Below are 17,701 nucleotides of genomic sequence, written 5' to 3'. Positions count from 1 at the left end.
GTCCCCAGGGCCCCCTCCAGGCTGGGAGAAAAAGAACCAAAGCCCACTCGGATGTACCCAATGAATGGCTCATTTAATGACAGTTCCTTGTTTCTTTTCCCCCCACCTCCCCACCAGGCCCGCAGGCTGTTTGATGTCCTACATGAGCCCTTCTTGAAAGTGCCCTAACGACCTCAGCTGCCAAGGAGGCCCTCAGTGTAATAATAAAGCATTTTCCCAGTCCAGACTTCTGCTCGTGTACTGGTACAGTCACTGGGAGGGGGCTCTTCTCTTCCCTCTGATGGCCCAGCTGGCCACCTCAGCCCTTCTTAGTTGCAGCCATCACTTTCCCTGGGGACTACACAGGATCCTGCTGCAGCTTCTTCTTCTTCTTCTTCTTCTCCTCCCATCCCGTGGGAGCTACCTCCCCAGACTCTGGATTCAGTGGCAGCTCCGGTTTCTCCTGGGATGCCGTCTCTGGTACCCAGCAGTCCTGGCCCCGCTTCTTCCTCCTCTTGGTGGATGCTGGATCCGCCTTGGCCTTGGTCTCACCCTCATCTGGCAGCTCAGGCTCCATTATCTCTCTTTGTAGGTTAATCATTTCAGTCCCTGGCTCTGTCGCTTTGTGCCCTCTTTCTTTCTTCTTCTTGGTGGATGCTAGAGATACCTGAGGGTCAGGGTCACCTGGTAGTTTAGGTACCATCGCCTCTTCTTGTGGCTCTACCACCTCTGTCTTTGGCTCTGTCGTTGGATTTTGCCATTTGTCTTTCTTCCTCCTCTTTTTGGTGGATGCTGGAGCTGCTTCGGCCTGAAGCTGAGCTTCAAGTGGCAGTTCAGATTCCATCATCTCCCCTCGGAGCTCCAGAGGTCTCATCTCTGGCTCTATAGCCTCAGTCGCCGGCTCCATCAGCACTTTGTGTCCCTTTTCTCTTTTCTTCTTCTTCAAGGATGGCAGTGGGATGTCTTCCTCCTGTGGCTCCATCTTCACCTGCAGCTGAGGCTCTGCTCTCATCCCCTCCACTGGCTCCGTCCCTTCTTTCCCCTTCTGTCTCTTCCTTTTCTTGGTTGGGGATAGGACTGTTTCTTCTAGAGGCTCAGTTTTAACCATGAGTTCCAGCTCCACTGTCTTTTCTTCTGGCTCCAGCATCCCCACTTCTGGCTCGACCATTTCTGTCTGTCTGGACTTCTTTTTCTTCTTGCTGGTGGATGGAAACAGCACTCCCAGAGGTTCCAACATCTCAGCTGTGGGCTCTGCTGCCACCAGCTCCATCACTTCTGGTTCTTTTAGCTGCTGCTTTTTTCTCTTCCTCCCCACATCCATCTTTGGCGACCCCAAACCTGCGTCCACCTCCAGGGTCCCATGCCCATTCATTGCCTCCTGAGGAAAGGAGGCCTTGGGCTTATGCTTCTTTTTCCTCTTCCCGGAGGCTGGGGACCCCAGTGCCAGGGCCGACCCAGGCCCTGTGACTGGGGGGCTGCCTCCAAAGGGACAGAACCGAGGCCTCAGGCCAGGAGGGATCTGTGGTTGGGGGCTTGCTGGAATGGTCTGCAACAGGGTCCCTGACGGGGATTCATGGGGGCCCTCTAAGATCCTCAGACTGCCCTGGGGGGCTGGGGCACAGGTGAGTCCGCCTCCTGCTTCTACCGAAGGGGCCAGCAGGGTTGCTTCTCCAGCCTGGGGGCCACTGCTGCTGAGGACCCGGTAGCGGTGCCGCTTGCCTGCCAACTTGCCCTTCACCATCTGGGAGCCACAGAGAGGCACGAGCCGGCCATTGAGACTGAAAGAAGGGGAGGGCAGAAGCTTGGTCAGACTCTTGGTGGGACAGGGGAAAGGAGCTGAGGAGCAGCATTTCTGGGTTTCTTAGGACAAGCCCCTCTAAATTGCCCCCTGGTTTAGCCACTGAGGTAGGGAGTATTCCCCGGAGGCGGTGTGGGACCACTTACCAGTCTGGGGGGAAGTCTACAGGGGCCTGGATCAGCCACAGTTCCGTATCTGGGCTCCTAAATGCCTCCAACGAGAAATGAGTGGGCTCTGAGGCTGGGGGCGTCGCGGTAAAGTTAGGGGGACAAGAGAACCGAGCAGCACCTGCAGAAGGGGAAACGGGTGTCTGTTGACACTTTCCTGCCGGTCCAATCCTCCAAGACGCCTATCGGTCCTTTGGTCCCAACTTCTTAGGCGCCGGAATGCCCTCACCTGTTTCATCCTCCCCGACAGCCAGTTCCCCCTGGGGGCGCCCTTACCACCCACCGGCAGTCTCCCGAAGATACCCTTTCTCCGTCCACTTCCTCCACCCCCGCCCTTCACAGGACATACTTTTCGCAGGTCGTGTTTCCGGAGATGTCCCTTTTTCCTTCCAAACACTCCCGGGCGCCCCTTATTCCTCCCGCCAGTCAACCCTCTGAATCCCGTCGGCCTGCCTTGAAGCAACTCACCGCCGGATGGGGTCCCCGCCATCCCAGTACCCACACCACACGCAGCATCGGCATCCAGAGCTGCTCTAGCCCCTCCGCCGACCACGTGGAACCAAAGGGGTGGGACCTCACCCAGGAGCGCCCAAGTGGCGCGGAAGCGCGGGGGTGTCACTCAGAGCCCGCTCGCTCTATGAGCAGAACTGGGGAAAATTTGCACTTGTGCGAGCAGACAACCGAAGAAGACGTCTTTTCCCCAAAGTTCACTCCAGGACGCACATGATTTGATGTCTGGCGGAGGCAGAGCCCCGCTACGTTCCAGCAGGCATTTCCCCCGGCAGTCTTAGACATTATTTGCTCCAACGTCGTCTTAAAGAGGCAGCCACATTTATAGGACCTAACCTTTAAAGAGACAGGAAGATCGATTGGTCTGAAATTCTTAAAGAGATAGGTAAGAGTCTTGGCTGGCAGGGCTGTGCTTTTCGAGTTTACAGCCCCTTTCAGGGAGGCCCAGATGCCTCGGAAATTCAGAGCTTGAGTGAAAGGGGTGAGAAAACGGAGGAAAAGGGATGATTCCTCCCGAGGGCTTGAGGTACCAGCCAGGGGCGGGGCTTCTGAACTCCAAGGGAGCGGGAAACATAGGGGGCGGAGCCTATAGGTCCCGGGTGGAGCCTCCAGACTCTGGAGCCAGCCACGCGTGGGGTCGCGCAGGCTAAGGAGCGAGGCTCGTTGGTCAAATGAGGCGGGTAGATGGCCCCGAGTATTTAGTCTCGTGCGTGGGGCACATTCTCGAAGGCTGAGTAAGGAAGAGGGTGCAGGCCTGACCAGCACCCCTTCCCAGTCCAGGGGCGCGTGTAAACAGCGGCACGTGGACCCAGATTTGGGGGACGCGCCCACGCCCCTTTCCCACAGGGACCGCATCGCGTGGGGGTGGCAGGCGGAGCCGCGAGACGGCGGCTAGACAGGGTGACCCGACTGCATTCCTGGCCGGTGTGTCAGCGTCGCTTCCTGACCCCTCTGCCCAGATTTCGGATCCTACTCCAGAATCGGGGCGCTTTCCTTCTCAGGGAGCGAGCGGCTTCCCAGAGCGGAGGGAGGGTCAGGGGAAGGGGACGCCTTGCCTCCACGCGGGATCGCCTGAAGATTCCGGCGCCTGGACGAGACACCCGAGAGCCGCCCCTACGGGCTCCGCGACTACAATTCCCAGAGGACGCGAGGCGGGGTGGGGCCCGACGTCTGCCGCGTCGGTTGCTGGGGATTGTAGTTCCAGCCTTGGGCGCTGTTGCTGGGAAATTCTATAAGGATCCAACCCATCCTTTTTACCGACGGGGAGACTGAGGCTCAGAGAGTAGAAGGGAGACTGATTTGGCAAGGCCCATTTCTCGCCCTAAGGTCTGGTCATGTGACTCTCCCCCAGCTTCTAACCTATCCCTTTGGTGGCGTCCAAATTTTCATTTGGTGGGCAATTGGGTCTGGAGGGGTGAGGCAGGGACTCCGAGTCCGTCTCCTGCAGCCACAGCGAGGTAGGAGTCTGGACTCTATTTCTATGACCAGGTCCCCTTCGGCTTCTGGGCCTCGCCCTTCCTGTCTGTGAAATGGATTTTTGATGAATCCAAATGGGAACGTCTCAGTCTGAGCTCTGCCCCTCTGGGACTACAAGTCCCAAGGTGCTCGAGGCGACCCCGGCTCCCCCTCCCCTCTGGGACCCGCCTCCGTCCAGCAGGAGTCACGTCGTCTAACCTGTTCCCGGCGCCTGCCCCGCCCCGTCCTCCGCTCCCTGCACCCGGAGCCGGAGCCGGAGGAAGCCCTCCGGTGCCAGGATCTGCCTCGGATCCGTGAGTTCCATCCCCCTGGGGTCTCGCGGCTTTGGAGGAGCCCCACACCCCGTCCTTGGGAAGACTGGGAAGGGGACTCAGACGCCGGGTCCTAGGGCGGCTTTGGGGGTGCGCAGACGCCAGGGTTTTTGGTAGGGGAGGACTCGGATACCTAATTTACTGAACAGAAGGAAAGAGGGCCCGGATGCCTGAGTTCTTGGAATGGAGGGCTGGGGCGCCTTGGTCCTGGGGAGACGTTGGAGCTGGGACTCCTGAGTCCCTCGAATTGGGGGCTTTCGGAAGCCTGAGTCTTTGAGTAGTATTTGGGTAGCGGAGACCTTGGGCAGAAATGGGAGGCTCGGCCGGGTGGGAGTCTGGAACCCGCGGCCATCCCTGCTGCCCTCCAGCTAGCTGCCCTCTCCACCGAGCTTCTAGGTCTCCGAGAAGAATTAAGGGTCCTTGACGTGGAACAGGACAAGCACCTGGGGTACTTCTGGAGGCTGTGCCCTGTCGCTTTCCCCCCTTTTTGGCTCTGAGGTGGGGGTTGGGTGGGGGGAACCAGGGCAACTCTCCAATCTCCTCTGTGCCGCTGTGCGATCCCCAACATGTCATTAAGCCAGGCGTCAGACCTGCCTAACCAGAGACGGACCTCCGCCCCAGGGCGCCCCCTGGCGCGGGCGGGGTGCCTCCTCTTTCTCCATGGGGATAGGAAACATCTGGGGTTGCAGAGGGCTGGCCGGCGTTCTAAACAGAACCCAGGGCAGAATTCTAGAAGGTGGGAATTGGATTCTGGGAGGTTTGCATGGCTGGGCACTACACAGTTCTTACACAGAGAGCAAAGGGATAAACTAAAGCTTAGGGGTCATAGAGTTGGGAGTCAAGATCTGGCGGCCCCCTCCCTCTGCAGCTGTCTCGGGTGACAGGATTCCATGCACTCCCACCAGATTTTCTGACTAACCTTTTCCTAGGGCTCCTCGCCCTGACCCTGAGGTGAGAAATGTCACCTCCACCCCCATCTGTCTGACCTGAGGTAGCAGTGGGAGATAAGTGAGGGATAGAGGCTAATTCTGGAGGTGTGCGTCTGTCCTTGAAACAGGGGGAGGGCAGGGCCCGCACCTCCCTCTGTCTGTCTCTCCCTCCTCTCCACCCCCATGTGTCATGTGAAAGGATTAAACAAGGGGGTGGGGAGGCAAGGGGCTCTGAGGAGAGAGGGGACAACTTCCTGAAGTCTGGCCTTGAAGGGCATCTGGTGATAGCCTGTGATGACATTAAAAACAATAACCATGTCTGCCAAGACAGAGCTCACAGCATGCCAGGCTCAGGGCTGGCAGGTAGACGGGATAGTTCTCATCGTCTCAGGCAACTGTCCAGAGGTGTCGCTTCCAATGAGGTTTGCTGACCCCACCCTAGGGAATAACTTCTCCCTACTCCAGTGGGGAAACTGAGGCTAGAGAGTGAGGACAGCCCACATTCTGGGCTTTTACCCCTCCCGTGTACACCCTTCCATGGCCCCCCATGGCCAAATTATTGGGGATGACTCCTGGCCAGAATTCAGGAATGTACAAGGGGAATTTAGGGCTCAGGAAGTTGAGACTCCAGAGGTCACAACTCTCAGCTTTTAGAGTCTTAGAACGAGTTGAAAGGGCCCTTTTGAGGGTAAAAAAATTACTTTGAGTCTTGAGCCCTCACTCTGTGCCAGACCCTGTGTTAACGATCAGCAGAGGAAGGCTGTAATTAAGAATTCTATACGTGTGAACTTTATGTGGTGCCCTGTACCGTTCTAAACAAACACTGTACATAACTTATGTCACTCAAACCTCAAGGCCCTTTGAGGGGAAGGTATTAATCCCCCATGATACACATGAGGAAACCGAGGAACGGAGAAGCTAAATAACTAACCCAATGTAGAGGCTGAGAAAGGGGAAGGCCCTGGCCCTTTGCACAGACTTCGGAGAAACTAAGTCTCAGAGAGGGTGGGGCCTCTCCCAGCGCCTGTCCACACACAACTGGAGGATTCCAACCTGAGTATTCCCAGGCCAGCCTGGAGCCATGACCCGGTTCCTACTGAGGATCATTCCTCCAAGAAGCCTCCTCTCACCCACACCCCCAACTCCCATTCTTAACCGAAGAACCAGTGTGGGGTACAGAGGAAGCATGGGAAAGAGAGCTGGGGGACGCAGGACGGGAGCGGGAGCTGGGGTTGGAGAGGAGCCAGGCAGAGAGGACCTGGCGGTAAAGGACAAGGGCTTGGGAACAGAGGCGCCGCCCTCGCGCCCCGCCCGGTCCCTCTCCCCTGCTCCAGGAGGTTCCACACCTGCCCGGGCCCGCCGTGCATTCCCCGGGTCTGAGCTCAGGCTCTGTCCGTCCGCCGGGCTGGGGTCGGGCGGTGACCTGGAGCGCCCCCTGGCGGCCCCGATGCTTCCTCGGTCCGCACCAGCCTTGCGACAGTCCCACGCCCAGCCTCAGCATTTCCTCAGAGCTAGAGGATGTCAGCGTGCGATCTGAGAGTCTTAGAAACTTGGAAATCATGAAATCCTCAAAAGAAGCGCTCGCTGCCAGAATAATAGCACTGGAGGCTGCATCGAATTGTTCAGTTTTTATATTTTGACACTTACAGAGTGTTTCTGTGTATCTCAGATTCTAAAAGACCCAGAGTTTTGACTCCTTCAGTCTCTACTTCTGAGGCCTTACTTCTCAGAGCCTTAATTCCTTTTGCACTTTCTGGCCAAACAGGTAGACTGCTATTTGTCCTTATTTTACAGATTGGGAAACTGAGGCAGTCTTGTGAAGGTTAGCCATTGGTGCCCCTAGATTAAAACTCTGGAAATCTGGTCCTTACCTGTGCTCTTACCTGACTCTGCTATACCATACAGTCACCTAGACTTTTAGGACAGTGGGATCTTGGAATAAATAGAGTATGATGAAGGAAGATGAAGAAACCTAGGCTAGCCAAACTGGAGAATTCTAGAATATTCCAAAGATAGAATCTTGGACTCAGAACTTTCCAACAGTAGATTTTCAAGCTGTAGAACTTCAATTGCAACCTCAAGGTCCTTAAATTTTCAGAATCTAGGCTTCTGAGAGAGTGAAGAGGCTGCTCAGACAAGCTGATTTACTTCCTTAACTACTGGGGAAACTGAGGCCCAAGAAGTGGAGGGGGCCCATCACCCTAGGTTATGTACTCAACACACCCAAATGAGCCACCAGCCCCAACAGGTTCTGTTCTGAGGCTTCCCAGACAGAGGACAGGATCAGCATGTCCCAGCCCGCCCCACTGCCCACGCCGGAACCTCCAAAGCTCAGCAGCTGGTGGAGCCTGGGGAAGTGGCAGGGCTGGCAGGCGTGGCGGCTACTATGGGGATGGGGTTAGTGCTGGCCTGACCAGTTCCTGGTGGCCTGGCTCCCACCCACTGGGCCGGTGACCACAGCAGTCCAGGCATCCCTGACCACCTCCGTGTTCTTTCTGTTAACACTGGATTCCTGTGAACCAGGTCTCCTCTGGGTGGGGACTCTGGGGACAAGAAACTTGAGTGATCCCTGCCCTCTGGGGCCCTTCCAGTCTGGCGAAACACCCTAAAATAACAAGTTAGATCCAGGTGTGAGACCTAGTACTGCCGACTTCTTGCTGGTGACCTTGAGCAAATGTTTCTGAGCCCCACTTTCTTGCATGCTGTAGTGATTTTGATCATCAAATGGGGTATTGGGTGCAAAGGCCTTGGCACAATTCCTCAATAAATGATTTGTTTTATTTTATTATACCAAGCAACTACCCTATGTGTAGCTACTAGCACAGGTCCTGGCACAGAATTATTATTTTAGAAAGTATCCCCCACCCTCTAGAATAGTGTCTCCTGGCCCCTAGTAGGCATTCAGTAATCGATAGTTATTCTTATTACAACCTCTGTGCACTATAATGCCTGGCACATGAAGGAATAATTCAAGTCTTACTAGGGCTAAGATAGATGGACAAGCAGCTGCGTAAAAAGAGGGAATTGTCCTGAGTCTTCCAAGACGGGTTTTGAAGGAGTTGGCATTTTCCAGCTGCGGAAGCGGAGGGCCACAGCGCTTCCAGTGGTGGGAACTAGCAAAGTAAAGGAGTGCTGTCCTGCTCCTTGCGGTCCCAGGTTCCCTGTGGGCGGCGATCGGGGGACAGAGTCTGAGAAGCTCCCTGCTCTTCCCCAAAACGCAGGAGCCCCGCAGCGGCCGGCACCATGGACAGCGAGGCATTCCGGAGCACTCGGGACGTACTGGACCTTAATTTCCAGTGTGAGTTGGTAGGGGGCGGGGCTTGCCGGGCGGGGTCCTGGGGCAAGGGCGGGACCCGACCTAAAGGTCTCTGTCCTCATCGCTACTCCCTCCTGCCCAGCTCTGGCCATGAAGCACATGGACCTGAAGCAGATGGAGCTGGACACAGCGGCGGCCAAAGTGGATGAACTGACCAAGCAGCTGGAGTCGCTGTGGTCAGACTCACCGACACCTCCTGGCTCGCAGGCGGGAGCCCCACCTCGGGTGAGCCTGCGCGCCCTTGTCTCCACCTTGCCCCCAAAGCCAGCTTCTTTCGCTTGAATTCAGTCAGGATTGCGAGGGTCGTGGACTATTTAAGGACACTCTGGTTGTGTGGGTACCAGTTGAAGTGGACATGCAACAGGACCCACGGAAGGAAAGTGGCCTTATTCTAAGTGGCACGAAGAAAGGCACTGTATGGGCTAGCTAGCCTCAGCCCTGATTTCAGGACTTCCTCCCCCGCACCCCTCACTAGGCTCTTTGTGCCTGAATCTCCAGCTCCAGTCCAACTCCCCTGGGTTGATTTTCGATGACCTCTTTTGACCTCCTCCTAACCCTCTACTAATGTCTTCTTTGACCCTTCATTGTCCCGGCCTCTCCCCAGCTGTCCCGGTACAGCTCCAGCTCGGTCGCGGAGCCCTTGGGAAGCCGCGGGTCCTCCTGGAAGACGACCAGTGACGGCGCAGACAGCCATTTCGGACGCTCTGAGAGCGCCCCAGCTCTGCTCCCCTACAGCTCGCTGTCCCCTAAGGGCCGGCCGTCGTCACCACGCACCTCGCTCTACCTGCAGCCAGACGGCTACGGCAGCCTGGACCGCGCGCCCTCGCCGCGGCCCCGCGCCTTCGATGGCGCAGGCAGCTCCCTCGGCCGTGCGCCCTCCCCACGGCCCGGCCCCGGCCCACTCCGCCAGCAGGGCCCCCCCACGCCCTTCGACTTCCTGGGCCGCGCCGGTTCCCCCCGTGGTAGCCCCCTGGCTGAAGGGCCCCAAGTGTTCTTCCCGGAGCGTGGGCCCTCGCCGCGCTCCTCCGGGGCCACCTACGACATCCCTGCCTTTGGGAGCCCCCTGCTGGGCGTGGGCAGCAGCGCCTTCGCCCCGCCCCTGCGTGCTCAAGGTAAACTTGGGCACTGCATTTGGAGGGTGGGAGGGGTGCGGGGCCGGGACTAGCCTCCTACCTTACGCGAACTGGCCACTTCCGCGCAGATGACCTGATGCTGCGCCGGCGGCCCCCCAAAGCCTGGAACGAGTCGGACCTGGACGTAGCATATGAGAAGAAGTCTTCACAGACAGCAAGCTATGAACGTGAGTAGTGGGAGGACAGGGGAGTGGGGGAGTCGGAGAGGTGACCCACCAGACCCTGATGATTCCTACCCCTCAGGCCTGGACGTCTTCGCGCGGCCTTCCTCACCGGGCCTGCAGCTGTTACCGTGGAGAGAGAGCAGCCTGGATGGGCTGGGGGCTGCCGGCAAGGTATGCTCGGGGAGGGCACTTTCCAGATCCTTCCCTACGCCTTTCCATCTTTATCCTGGATTTCCACCCCTCCCTGCCCTCTTTCTTTCACTGCCTCCGGCTTCCCTCACCTACTTCTCTCCTTTCTCACCTTTTGCCCTCCTCTCCCTCCTTTCCTTACCCCTTCCTCCCCTCGTTCCCTCCTCCCCCAGGACAACCTGACCAGCGCCACCTTGCCCCGCAATTACAAGGTCTCCCCTCTGGCCAACGACAGGCGTTCAGATGTGGGCAGCTACCGCCGATCACTGGGCTCCGTGGGGCCATCAGGCACTTTGCCCCGCAGCTGGCAGCCTGTCAGCCGAATCCCCATGCCTCCTTCCAACCCCCAGCCCCGCGGCGCCCCCCGCCAGCGCCCCATCCCCCTCAGCATGATATTCAAGCTGCAGAACGCCTTCTGGGAGCAGGGGGCTAGCAGGGCCATGTTCCCTGGCTCCTCCGTCTTCTCCCGAGCTCCTCCGCCTAAGCTGCCTCCCCAGTCCCAGGCACCCCCCCAGCCGCATCCCCAGCCGCCCCCACAATCCCAGCCACAGCCACAACCCCAGCCTCAGCCTCAACCCCCTGCCCCAGCACCTCAGCTCCCCCAACAGACTTGGCCCCCTGCGAGTGAAGGTGAGTCAGCAATGGGGTCCCAGAGGGCTGGGTGAAGGGAGGACTAGTGGCTGGGGGCGGCACCAGCAGGGGGAGCCATCACCGCCAAACACCTGTTTTCAGACACTGGTTTCTACAGAGCTAGGCCAGGTGAGCTTGGGAATTTGCAGAGGCGCCAGGGACAGGCAGTGGTTAAACATGGATCCCAGAGTCAGACTACATGGCTCCAGGCTGTGTGACCTTGAGCAAGTCACTTAACCTCTCTGGATCTCAATTTCCTTGAGTATAAAAGATGAATAACGATAGAACCTATCTTATTGGGATATGGTATTAGATTATTTAATCCATATAAAGTCCTTAAAATAGGGTCTGATGTATGGTAAGCCAATTGCTATCATATTAGTTATAATTATTAATATTTTTTGGTGTGTTATCAGTGCAGGACCTGGAGTTAAACAGAGTGGATTTGGAGCCCCACTCCAGCACTGAATTGCTATGTAACTCGGGATAAATTAGTTTACTTATCTGAGCTTTTCTGTTTTCTCATCTGTGAAGAGAGATTAACATCTACTACATAGATTGTGATGGGCATTCAGTGAAATAATGTTTAAAGAATGGTCACGTATAAAGAAGCTCTGATAGAGAGGAATAAGACAGGGAGAAGAGACCATCAAGCACAAGGATTCTAGTCTCAGCAGTTTCCTGCCTGAGATGTTACGAGATAAAATTCTTAGAATCTTAGAATCAAGTCTTATGATAGTAGGAGCACTGGGTCAGATAGAACTGAGTTCAAATCCCACCTGTGTGGCTTTGGACAACTGTCTTGCCCTCTCTGAGACTCGGCTTTTCTTTCTGTAATAAGATGATAGTTGTATCTACCTCACAGGGTACTGAGGTCAGAATTCAATAAGACAGGCATATAAAGCACCAGGCATATGCTAAGTGCTTGATCAATGGAAGATATTCTATATTAGTCAGAGCCCAGGGAAAGTGTAGCCCAGAGAGAGCAAGGAACTTCCCCAAGGTCACACAGCAAATCGGGTGCTGGTTGCAGGTTCTGGAAGTTTTGTGGAGGGAGTGTTGGAAAGCTCCTTGGGACCCCACTCTGATGGGGCTCTTTATTCCTTCTAGGTCCCCCCAAGCTCCCGGCTGAGCTGGAGCCTGAGCCAGAGCTGGAGGTGCTGCTGGCACCAGTGTTGGAGGCTGGTGATGCAGACGAAGGTGCTGTAACTCGGCCCCTCAGCCCCACGCGGCTGCAGCCAGCACTGCCACCCGAGGCACAGTCGTTACCTGAGCTGGAGGAGGTGGCGCGGGTGCTGGCAGAGATTCCACGGCCCCTCAAACGCAGGGGTTCCATGGAGCAGAGCCCTGCTGTAGCCCTGCCCCCCACTCACAAGAAGCAGTACCAGCAAATCATCAGCCGCCTCTTCCATCGTCATGGCGGGCCTGCGGGGCCTGAGCCCGAGCTGACCCCTATCACTGAGGGATCCGAGGCCAGGGCAGGGCCCCCTGCTCCCGCCCCACCAGCTCCCATTCCACCCCCGGCCCCTCCCCAGAGCAGCCCACCAGACCAGCTGCAGAATGTGGTAAGTAACATAGGAGGAAAGTGGGGTGTGTTAGTTAGCACATGGACATGCCCCTTCCCTTCTAGGGCAGAACCTGGAAATTGCCACATCCCTTTGGCTAGGAACCCAGCTGCAAGGGAGGCTGGGAAAAGTAGTCTTTAATCTAGGCATGCCTATGTTCAGTAGAAAGGAAGAACACGTATGAAGGGGTATCAGGAAGTATCCCAGAGACTTTCTCTGCTCTTCTACAGTTCCCACCCCCTGCCTCCCGCACCCCCGCCAGGGCATTCTTTAAGAAATCTTGGAGTCTTACAACCTGGAAATGACTGTGTCTTGGCAGACAGTGAGTTTATTCTGGAACCCGAAAAGCCTCCCTGAATCAAGGCAGTCACCATTTCACTCCCTGGTTACCACACAGTCTCATGTCTGCCTTCTCTGAGGATCTGCTGTCTCCTCTCAACAAGCTGATGCCGTGGCTAGAAATGGCCTAGCCAGCCCTGGCTTAAAATGACCACTTAGGTCAAGCGCATGGGGTCCTATGACTGTTCGCAGCTTCCATTCAAATTTTTAAGAGCAAGTCTCTGGTCTCTGAGGCTGTGAGTGTTGTGCTTAAGTGTTGAGCTAGGCTACCTGGGTTCAAATCCCAGTTCCACAGCACTTACCAGCTGAGTAAGATGCAGCCTCTCTGGGCCTCAGTTTTCTGATCCGTAAAGTGGGGATGAGAATATCCATAGGGTTGAAATAGTGCTTAGAATAGTGCCTGACACTTAACTGTTAGCTGCTATTATTGTTATCATTTGGCAGAGGTGGGTAGTGTGGTCACAGGGAACATTCCTGATCTTTCAGTGTGGGTAGATGGAGAACAATTCCCAGAGAAGAAGTGGGGGCCAGGTGGACACACCAAAATGCTTACTCCCAGACCCTCCTGAAGGTACAGCCAAGAAGTGTTGAGATTTAGGATCTTGAAATCAAAAACGGAAGAATGACAATTCCTGGAAATGGTCCAGTTGCTTCATTGTAGAATCACGAAGTCCAGGCCACAGAGAAACGAAAACTCATAGAATTCAGGAATTCAATCCTGGCATCACAATCCCAGAATGATGACATTTCAGACTCTTAGAGCCCTGAAAGTTTGAAGAATAGGACTTTAGGATTAAAAAGTTAGTAACATAGACCCTGGTTATTACTGATTCTTGAAGTCGCCAACACCGAGAACTAAAGACCCTTATCATTTGAGTTATAAAGTCATAGATTAGTGCATTACTATGTTGTTATACAGAATTACATTTTAAATGAACATTTTTCACTGCAAAGGAATACCAAACACCATAGAACCTTCGAGGACATTGGTAAGACTAGAATAAAGAGGCCGAAATCACAGCACTCAGAACCATGGGTAACATTTTGAAATTCTAACTGTAAAATAGTTACAGAATCTTGTCTCAAGTCTCAGGGCCCAAGATTCCCAAATCACAGAGTTCCCTCCCTGACTTGTAGGGAACTGGAAGCTGTAGAACTGAGGCACCCCCACCCCCTCCTGGGGCCCTCTGGACTCTGCTCCCTACCTCCCTGGGTTGCAATCCCAGGCCTACCAGTCTACATGGAATAGCTGGGGCGGCTGCCGCCTGGTCCATGAACTTCTGTTTCCCCTTCTGACAATGGGTATATTAACGATCCCTTTCCCAAGTCACTGAAGTCGCGTGCCCTGTCCCCTAGGAGATGCGCTCGGTGCTGCGGAAGGCGGGCTCCCCACGCAAGGCCCGCCGTGCGCGTCTCAACCCACTTGTGCTGCTGCTGGATGCCGCGCTGACCGGGGAACTGGACGTGGTGCAGCAGGCGGTGAAGGAGGTGAGTGCGGCGGGGGAGCAGGGCTGGCGGGGCGGGGTGGCTGGGTACTGAGCCTCCTGGTCCCCGGCTCTGCCTAGATGAACGACCCGAGCCAGCCCAATGAGGAGGGCATCACCGCCCTGCACAACGCCATCTGCGGTGCCAACTACCCCATCGTGGACTTCCTTATCGCAGCTGGCGCCAACGTCAACTCCCCTGACAGCCACGGCTGGTGAGAGCTGACCCGGGAGGGCATGGGGCGGGGATCGTGCCGTGGCCACCTCGGGTGGCCACTGATGTCTCCTGGGGGGACAGGCTCACGTCTGCTTCGCATTCCTAGGACACCGTTGCACTGCGCCGCGTCATGCAACGACACGGCCATCTGCACAGCATTGGTGCAGCACGGCGCGGCCATCTTCGCCACCACACTCAGTGATGGTGCCACCGCCATCGAGAAGTGCGACCCCTACCGCGAGGGTTACGCAGACTGCGCCACTTACCTGGCAGGTGTGAGGCAGGACGGGGCCCTTGGGCAAGCGGGCTGGGCCACCTCCAGGGAAGGGGGTCATGGGAACTGGGCTGTCCATCTGGCCAGAGTTGGGAGTGGGGGAGGCAGCTGACCGCCACTCACAAGAGCGAGGACTTGGACAGGCTGTTACGACTATGTGGCAGGATCGTAGAGGAGGGGGTGACAGAAAGGACTGCCTGCCGGGGCAAGGAGACTGGGCCTCCCACCTGGCAGGTGCAAGCTGGGGTGGGGGGAGCAGACTGTGCCACTTTTGAGGGAGAGAAGGTAGCGAGGGCTGTGCCATGCAAGCTGGACACCTGTGGGGAAGAGACTGGTTGGAGAGATTACCCTGTTCATCTGCTTTCTCACCTGAGCGGGGGGGATGGTATGGACGATTGTACCATACCATCCACCTGGCATAGGTGGGCTGTGCTACCTAAGAGAGATACAATGCCACACAGCTGGCAGAGGAGCGGGCCCTGGCCCCTTGGGAGGGGCTTGGGGACTCTTCCACTTGCAGGGAGACATGAGGCTGTAACATACACCTCCAGGAGGGGGATCACGTCACGTAACCAGGTAACAAGAGGAACTAGGTAGTCTGTACCACCAGGATGTGCGTAGGGTCTGTATTACACACCTGGAGGGACAAATTGTATCAGAGGGTGGGGTTAGGAACCTCGCACAGCTGGAGTAAGTCAGGCTGTGGGACCTCGGGATGGGACAGTGTCTGTAAGAGGGCAGTCTAGGTGCACTACGTGACAGCCTGCTGTGCCATCTCTGGCAGAAAATGGGTGAGAGTCATGGGGCTGTTACACCTGCCTTACAGGTGAGTAAGGGCCTACTGGGATTGGACCCCTGGGGCAGGAAGTAGATCCTTCACCAAAGAGAGGAAGGGCTATACATTTTGGGGAAGGGGGATTAGGCCATTACACTTTTGTCGCAGGTAGTGTACTGTCCTACCTGTCTTGGACGAGGAGAATTCTGTACTGTACGGGTGAAGTAGAGATTGGATGGCCACCTGGCGGAACATGGTAGACTGAACCACTAAAGAGGGGGATCATGGTGGACTATACCATCTGAAAAGGGGGTAAATTCTCTATAGAAATTTTACCTGGGAGGGGATTCGGGTGGACTGTACCATCTAGAGAATTTACTACATCCTTTTTGAAGACTTTGTCATGGGGGAGGGAAGAGCAGCGTGGACCGCACCATCTGGAAGGGAGAGATGAGACCACTTAGGGAAGTGGAGTAGGGCTATACTATCTGAAAGTGGTGTTGAGTCCTCTTTAGAGACTGTACTACTTAAGCGTGTGTGTGTGGGGGTGGGGAGGATAGGGTGCCATGACTGTTCTGTGGGAGTTACAGGAACTTAACAAGTGTACAAAAGAGGGAATGGGGACCAGTGACCCTGCCTCTGGGGTTGGTGGCCCAGCTCCACCCCAATGTTCTTGAATTTTAGAGACTGCCAGCCCTGGCAGCTGACATCAGCTCAGGCTCCCCTATCCAGACAGGGGTACAAAACTTCAGGTGGCTCATCCCCCAGCTGGGGCAGGTGCCAAATCCCCGGGCCTCTCCCTGGCCCCTGGTGTACCTTGTGTCCCCGAGTGTTCCTGGCCCCGCTGGACCGGGCACTCACAATCCCTGCCGTTTCTGGTTTCAGACGTGGAGCAGAGCATGGGGCTGATGTACAACGGGGTAGTGTACGCCCTCTGGGACTACAGCGCCGAGTTTGGGGACGAGCTGTCCTTCCGCGAGGGCGAGTCGGTTACCGTGCTGCGGAGGGACGGACCAGAGGAGACGGACTGGTGGTGGGCCGCGCTACACGGCCAGGAGGGCTACGTGCCCCGTAACTACTTCGGGGTGAGCCCAGAGGATGTGTTGTGGCCGCCTTCCAATGGTTCTTTGGGGAAAAGGGTGATAACACGGGGAAAAGGGGCGGGAGGGACAGTCCATTACATGGGCGGGGGGAGGTCAGAAGAATCTATTATTAGTCGGGGGAGGTAAGGGAGAGCCCCCTTACTGGTGGTACTTCCTGAGATACGCATCGATACTGCCTTACTGGTTATTTAATTGGTTCGTGCTCAAAGATAATTTTTTTATTATTATCCCTAATTATATTAATGGGAGGTAAAGAATGTATTTTAGCTAAGGCGAGCAATGAAGAATCTATGTTAGTGCTGGGGGGAAGGTAAAGAATTGTATGTTACAGATAAGAAAGCTTTTATTACACGCATTGAGCAGGATAAGGAAGGATCCTTTAATACAATTATGGGAGAATTGAGGGAGATTCTACTAAGTTAGGGGAAGAGATTGGGAAGATCCCATTATATTCCTAGGAGAGAAGAAGATACTTTTGATCTCGCGATGGGCGGAGGTGGGTCCCAACCAGACTGCCACGTGGTAGGGAGAGCCGGTGTGGGAGACTCAGACTATGCCATTTCATTAAGCTGGCTACCGATTGGAAAGCTCCATCTGGTGCCTGGAGGTGACAGGGGACTTGGGGATTCTGGAGTGGTTTGGAAGATGCTGAGAGAGTCCTTTAGGAAAAAATGGGATGAAGGAGACAGTTTCTTGTGTGAGGCGGATAGGCGACTCTATTCAACTTGGGCGCAGGAGCTCCTGGTGTCTGAAGCCCCTGTCTTCCCTCAGCTCTTCCCCAGGGTGAAGTCTCAGAGGAATAAGGTCTAGCTGGAGAAAAGGAGATTTTCAAAGGAGATGGGAGGAAGCAGCCCTGCCCTCACACCAGACCTGCTATGTGACTGCTGCGCCTCCCTGTGCCCCAAGCACTGCAGGGGTGGGGTCCTCACCACCAGCTCTGCTTCCACAGAAGCCCAGGAGACAGGGAGAACCCCAGCCTTAACTTTAGAAACCTGCCTTAGTTGTGGGAGGTCATTGTGGGGCTGGGAATCATTGAGGGACAAGAGAGAGTCCCATTTGCCAAATCGGTTCCCGTCCAAAGCGCCCCCGCCCCCTGCTCCTGCCAACCCTTGCCTGGGAGCATGGGATGGGTCACCTCCACTTGGCTTTCCCTGGACGTCATCTCTGTCCCCATTTCCCCCAGCAGCTTTGGGGGGAGGGGGCACTGGGCGAGGTGCACTGGTCTCTCTACTGGGTACCCAGCCCTACCTCTCCCCAACCAAGTGCCTTCACACAGTGCTGGTTTTACAAGAAAATGGGGAAGTTTTTCTTTACAAATAAAGGCAGTTTGCACAGAAATTGA

At 55.8% G+C, this 17,701-nt stretch overlaps 3 protein-coding genes across 13 annotated transcripts in view; 2 read left to right on the top strand and 1 right to left on the bottom strand.

The window, feature by feature from the left end:
- Nucleotides 1-226, top strand: part of ERCC1 (ERCC excision repair 1, endonuclease non-catalytic subunit) — a 14,854-nt gene extending 14,628 nt beyond the window's left edge. For all 6 annotated transcript variants that reach the window (XM_036232521.1, XM_016150567.2, XM_016150560.2 and 3 more), the window contains one exon: nucleotides 118-226. In XM_036232521.1, coding sequence (XP_036088414.1) covers nucleotides 118-168 — 51 coding nt within the window. In that variant the 3' untranslated portion in view covers nucleotides 169-226. The remainder of the gene's footprint in view (nucleotides 1-117) is intronic.
- POLR1G (RNA polymerase I subunit G) lies at nucleotides 55-2,764 on the bottom strand. Of its 4 annotated transcripts, none has more exons than XM_016150538.2 (3): nucleotides 2,668-2,764; nucleotides 1,924-2,065; nucleotides 55-1,757 (listed from the first exon to the last, which is right to left on the bottom strand). In XM_016150538.2, the coding sequence occupies exon 3, from the start codon at nucleotides 1,718-1,720 to the stop codon at nucleotides 338-340; it is 1,383 nt and encodes a 460-aa protein (XP_016006024.2). In that variant the 5' UTR covers nucleotides 1,721-1,757; nucleotides 1,924-2,065; nucleotides 2,668-2,764; the 3' UTR covers nucleotides 55-337. The 4 variants fall into 4 exon arrangements, with proteins under 4 accessions (XP_016006024.2, XP_016006006.2, XP_016005997.2 ...); XM_016150520.2 differs by lacking the exon at nucleotides 2,668-2,764 and adding an exon at nucleotides 2,524-2,656; XM_016150511.2 differs by lacking the exon at nucleotides 2,668-2,764 and adding an exon at nucleotides 2,413-2,538.
- PPP1R13L (protein phosphatase 1 regulatory subunit 13 like) lies at nucleotides 2,713-17,701 on the top strand. Of its 3 annotated transcripts, none has more exons than XM_036232475.1 (13): nucleotides 2,713-2,839; nucleotides 8,392-8,468; nucleotides 8,569-8,711; nucleotides 9,091-9,598; nucleotides 9,688-9,786; nucleotides 9,863-9,954; nucleotides 10,146-10,602; nucleotides 11,713-12,167; nucleotides 13,863-13,994; nucleotides 14,072-14,205; nucleotides 14,314-14,480; nucleotides 16,142-16,341; nucleotides 17,131-17,701. In XM_036232475.1, the coding sequence occupies exons 2-13, from the start codon at nucleotides 8,414-8,416 to the stop codon at nucleotides 17,167-17,169; spliced, it is 2,481 nt and encodes an 826-aa protein (XP_036088368.1). In that variant the 5' UTR covers nucleotides 2,713-2,839; nucleotides 8,392-8,413; the 3' UTR covers nucleotides 17,170-17,701. The 3 variants fall into 3 exon arrangements, with proteins under 3 accessions (XP_036088368.1, XP_016005937.2, XP_036088369.1); XM_016150451.2 differs by lacking the exon at nucleotides 2,713-2,839 and adding an exon at nucleotides 3,918-4,223; XM_036232476.1 differs by lacking the exon at nucleotides 2,713-2,839 and adding an exon at nucleotides 4,136-4,223 and having other exon boundaries at nucleotides 8,327-8,468.

The sequence above is a fragment of the Rousettus aegyptiacus genome, unplaced genomic scaffold (assembly GCF_014176215.1).
Source record: "Rousettus aegyptiacus isolate mRouAeg1 unplaced genomic scaffold, mRouAeg1.p scaffold_m13_p_14, whole genome shotgun sequence".
Lineage (NCBI taxonomy): Eukaryota > Metazoa > Chordata > Mammalia > Chiroptera > Pteropodidae > Rousettus > Rousettus aegyptiacus.
This window is presented reverse-complemented; position numbering and strand designations above follow the sequence as displayed.